At 46.0% G+C, this 5,304-nt stretch overlaps 1 protein-coding gene across 1 annotated transcript; it reads right to left on the reverse strand.

The window, feature by feature from the left end:
• Positions 1 to 288: 288 nt before the first annotated feature.
• On the reverse strand, positions 289 to 5,091 carry AKIP1 (A-kinase interacting protein 1). Its single transcript, XM_054390617.1, has 5 exons — positions 4,981 to 5,091; positions 4,430 to 4,507; positions 1,937 to 2,050; positions 1,593 to 1,643; positions 289 to 703 (listed from the first exon to the last, which is right to left on the reverse strand). Exons 1-5 carry the CDS (start codon positions 5,089 to 5,091, stop codon positions 560 to 562), a joined length of 498 nt encoding a protein of 165 aa, XP_054246592.1. The 3' UTR covers positions 289 to 559.
• Positions 5,092 to 5,304: the final 213 nt, after the last annotated feature.

Below are 5,304 nucleotides of genomic sequence, written 5' to 3' on the forward strand. Positions count from 1 at the left end.
TGTGCCTAACCTGAACATCTAACACATATTCAAGCACCTTCCTGAATTAGGGTCCTAGATAGTAAATTTGATTTGCATTTTATTTCTGTATCAGAATAACAGAAGTACAGATAGGAGAGGTGCATTGTGAGCCAGCTGCTCTAAAATCAGTGCCAGCCCACTAAGCTAACATAAGTCTGTATTCATACCGCATGGGTCATGCTCTCTGGGGTCATGAACGTGACATGGACACTGTCTGAGGATAATATAAAAGACACTGTCATCACAAAGATTAAATGATGCATTTTATTCCACTGATTGTATCTTTCATTGCTTAAAGCATAAGAACCTGGAATTACGGTCACGTAATTGGATTTAAGGCATACAGTGTACAAGTATGTATAAAATCAGTGTACAAAGTGGGCTGCATATAATTGCATTAAGGAGAAAACAAATATACAGGCCATAAAAATGGAGTCCCAAAGAGGATACTATTAAAGTGCTAATAAGAAGATGATATATATATATAGCTTGTTACACGCATTAATACAGCCTTGTACTTTATTCTTGTGAACAACCATCATAGAACAAAAGTTAGATCAGTACTTTGTCCTGCACTGACATCCACCACATGGGTCTGCTGCACCATGTCCTCTGAGGTTGCTGTGACAGAGTAGGTGCCAGGAGAAACTTCAATGTAGATGTCTTCGGAAGCTTCTCTGGTCTTTAGGGGAACAGAGGAGGAAGGTTTCATTACTGGTTAGTCATCTCAGATTTCTTACAAACCCAAAGATTTTGAATTTGGGTGAAAAAAAAAAAAGAGGTATCAGCTGCTATGTAAGCATACTAAGACTTTTCAAAATATAAAGGTAGTATGGACAGAACGGTAAAATGTTTCTGTCAATGCAAAAGATAGAAAGTATTCCATCAAAGTATTCTGTCTGACATTTCGATCCAACAGAAATAATCAACATGCTGTAATCTCTGCCTCACAAAACTGAAATTTACCTGCATGGTTTTGAACATAAACCTGGAAAACATCCATGTAAGGCTGCTCCCGCTAATTTGTACTATGGTACACATTTCATGTTTCTCATCTTTTGTGGCTTAGACATTCCCAAAATTCATTTGGTGAGTTAGGTTTTGAAAAATAAAAGAAGTTTTCTCCTCCTTGAGGATCAGAAGTCTTCAGAGAGGCTGTATGAGGGCCAAGCATAACTGGCTAAGGAACTGCTGCATGCCTTTCCTCAGCACAGGGAATGTGTCAGGAGCACAAATGAGGTGAGACTGGAGAACTGCTGGATTATTGTTACTGATGCAATTCACAAGAGCCTAAAGATTAATCACAGTTCAATGTTCTGTACCAGTCCAAAAATATAAAGTAGACCTTTAACTGGTTATATGCCAGAATGCCACAATCTGGTTTATAATTCATTATGCATGCCCATTCTACTGCCCACCTAGATGTACATCAGAATTGTGAAGGCACACTGGTAAATGTTCTGTGCCATCACAAAGTCTCTACACCTGATGACAAATTTTGACCAGCCTGATGCAAAATGATAAACAAATGCTGTACCTGAATTTAAAAGCAAAGTATTCTATAAACTTACATGTTGCTGGCAAGTTTGACCTTGATTGGGTGCTACAGAGGCTTCAGTCCTCTGGAAAGAAAAAGATACTGTTTTCTAATGATACAACACAAAAGGCAAATACAGCCCCTGAGAGAGGGGATGCTTTTATGCCCATGAAATTTTCGCCTCCCCAAAAGGAGTGATATGACACTGATTGGTGCCACCAGAAGGCTCAAATCACCAAAGACTCAGATCAGTCCAGGTGTCCATATGCCCATGATATCAAGCCACATAAGCAAGTGTCACGGGCACTGGATGGGTACCAACTGTCTCATGGTGAGAGAAGGAATAACCTTCAATCAAAACCAAACCCACATACTTACCTCCTCTTCTTCGGATGCCAGCTCTCTTTCGTGTGCTTGCCTGCCATGGTATCTGCAGATGTGTTTGATTTCATGTTCTTTGTATTTACAGGCTGCCATGAAGCTGTAGTACTTCTGGACAACAACAGATACAGAGAATATTGTGTGGAGAAGCATCAAAGCTATGCTCACAACTACTGCAGATTAAACAGTTAAAAGTGGAACTGCACAGCTACAGATCTGTATTCATTAGCTGGCTTGTTCTTGTGTGAGGATGAAAACAATGCCTGGATGTCCACAGGACAAATTGGGCAGCCCTGTCTCCTGACAGAATACACAGGGACTTTCTGATACCTCAGAACTGAATTCATGCCTATATCAGAAGGAATGCTCTGGAAACACAGACTCATCAGGCTCTTCAAAAAAAGCTGTGGTGGAAGATGGCATAGTCTATGGTTCCTTAATAGGATGTATATGCAGGCTTAGGTGCTTTGCAACCCAGCCAGTAAAGACTGGTTCTGCAGAGCAAGTGCAGGAGCCTAAAAGCAGAACACATTAATACTGAAATATTAGTTGGTGAAGAAGATAAAGTCACTTCAAGGCTGTTACCAGTAGCATAGTGGTTTTGAGAATTGTATTTAAGTCCATGGCAGCCCTTTCCTGGCTCCACAGTAAAGGTACCACTGCAAATTTGAGTACAGCTCTGCTGCCATCTGTTGCCACCAGAGAACTCCTCCCAGGGTTACCTTTTTGATCACAGGAACCAACAAGTTCCAAAACATGTACTTTATTCCACTTCTGTTTGCTTTGTCTCTTTTTATTTGTCCCTATTAATTTGGTTGGAAGAGACCTTCAAGATCATCCAGTCTAACCATGAAGACTAAACTTCCAAAGTAAGGCTGATAGCAATTCTTACTTCCAAATCAATCTGTTGCTGTGCTTTATTCCTTGAGGCTTTGCACGCATCAGCAAGATTGGGTTGCTTGTATTGTGATTTGCTGTAGAGCTATGAGCCAAAATACATCAAATGCTCTGACTAATTTGGTAACACTTCCCAGAGCATCTCTGTATCACAGGAGGTGAGCTAGATTCTTTTACACGATGCTATCAATCAAAGAAATCAAATCAAACTTTTGGGAAGAAATGTGAGTAAACTTTGGTCCCTTAGTAACTCTTCATCTTAAATCACAGTTTTGCTAATTTGTGTTCAAGTGCCTAAATGGTTATGTTTGTCTGTGGATGTTTATTTGCAGTTTGCAAACTGTCTATGAACTTGTGGGTGTGCAGGATTCCCTCTTCCCTTCCTGTTAATGATTCTTCTTATCCACAGAAGATGACTGAAGGAGTACTGTCTGGGCTGATGTATAAAAGTGGAAATCACTCGCTGTTTGTTACAACTCTAAGACTCCTAACAGGGCAGAGGATGACTCTTTACACAGTTATATTTTTATTTCATCTTGTGTAAAATTCTGTTCTGCCTGAGTAGTTTTAGGATTAACTGGGTACTTGTGTAGGCAGTGCTCTGAAAAGATAAAGGCATTGCTTAAAGCTAAACATCTGGTGTGTGTTGAATGACTGTTTTCCCTCATTCGGTTGAACACTTAAGTCAGTTATTAACTCTGCAGACAATGGGCTCCCTGCTGTGGCATGAGAACAGATCCCAAAGGGCACAAGTGATGTAAACTGATGGGAGTTTTTCAGAGACTTTAATGCTGCAGTCAGGCTGCAGGGCTGCATTCACAAGGAGTAGCTGGCACAGACTCCCAGTCTGTAATAACACCCAGCAGCCAGAGCCAACATGAAAGCAGTGGAGCTGGGCAGCTATAGGTTGTACCTCTCAACTTCTATTTATCACAAATAAAAACAGAGTGCTGCTCAGAACTGAGCCCACACTCCTTATCCAATACCAACATCTCAAACTGAGTTTGTTGAAACAGTACTGGGGTGGTTAGCTCTGAATTCAGGATGCAAACTCTCCCTTACATCTGTCACTCAGAACACACTTGACTATTAGCAGCCATGAGTGGCATACTGAAACAAAGGGTTACTGTGTCATAATGCCACTCCACACCAGAGATACAGAAGCACCTCCAGCACTGGAAAGAACTCTGTACAGGTGACAAGCCTCTGCCCTGGCTGACACAAGGTATCTTGTGCTGTTAGCTGTTGTTTCTGTCTCTCTAACCGTAGTGCCTTTCCACCAAGAAGTGGAGAAGCCCACTTCTAAAGGTACTGTCTATGGAAAATGCTGACAGTGGTGTTTATCAACCAAGGTGGTACCAGTTAGTCACTTAGCACTTGATGAAGAGTACCATGGAGGCTACTGCATGATGGCCAATGTCTCAAGTTTCTTCACCTAGGCCAGCACCACAGGCCCACCGGCTAAGCTCTTGCCATGCAAGGAGCAAAAGCCATGTCTAATTTTTGCAGCATGGGCAGACATAGCTCAAACAGGCCTCTGCCAGGCACATCAGGCATGTTCCCCTTTGCCAGGATCTGGGGGTAGAGTCTCACCTCACATTCCTTTGTGGCTTGATTCATCAGGTTCACAATGGAAGCGAATGCTGCACTGAGCCGTTCCGAATCTTCTTCCTACAATTAAGGACATTTTGTGACTGATAATGAGCTGATCGCTTCTCTGCGGCAGAAGGTGCCAGGTGATAAATACTCGGTGATGCCGGTGGCTGTCTCTGGGGTGAAACAGTCACGTCTGGCCCACGGCTGCAGCGCACGCCCCGGCCTTCCACCAGGTACCGGGGCACACCGAAGCACCTGCTATGCCCGGACGGTCACCAAAGGCACCAGCACCCTGACCGCGCCTCCCCTCGGTCTGTACCGAGCCCCCGTCCATTCCACGCTGGTTGTGCCGGGATGAAGCACAGAGGAAGCACCAACGTGGACCCGCCCTGCGTGCTGTACAACGCCTGCGGCGGGCTGACGCTCACGCACGGCTCTGCCCCACGCACGCATGTGTATATAGATACACGGGCCTCTGCGGGACATGGGCTATTCACGGCCGCCGCTCCTCCACCGGCACGGCCGCCCCGCCCCGCCGCAGCACTAACCGGGGCCGAGGCCGGCAGGAGCCGCCCCGCCGGACGCCGCCGCCGCCGCCGCGCCCGCTCCAGCACATCGCGCGCCAACCCCGCCGTCCGCCCCGCGCGCACCCCCTCCATCCCGCCGCTGACGCACGCCCTCTCGGTGCGCACGCGCCACCGCCCCGTTCCGCCCATAGCCGCCCCCAGCCTCCGCTGCCGTTAGGGGGCGCTCCCACCCCGCCGGTTCTGCGCTGCCCCGCCCCCGCTCCGCCCCTCTCCTGTGGTACCGGTGCTGGTCCCGGTACACCGGGCACTCGGTGCCATGGAGAGGACTGGGGTCTACGTTTTCGT

The sequence above is a fragment of the Indicator indicator genome, chromosome 21, assembly GCF_027791375.1.
Source record: "Indicator indicator isolate 239-I01 chromosome 21, UM_Iind_1.1, whole genome shotgun sequence".
Lineage (NCBI taxonomy): Eukaryota > Metazoa > Chordata > Aves > Piciformes > Indicatoridae > Indicator > Indicator indicator.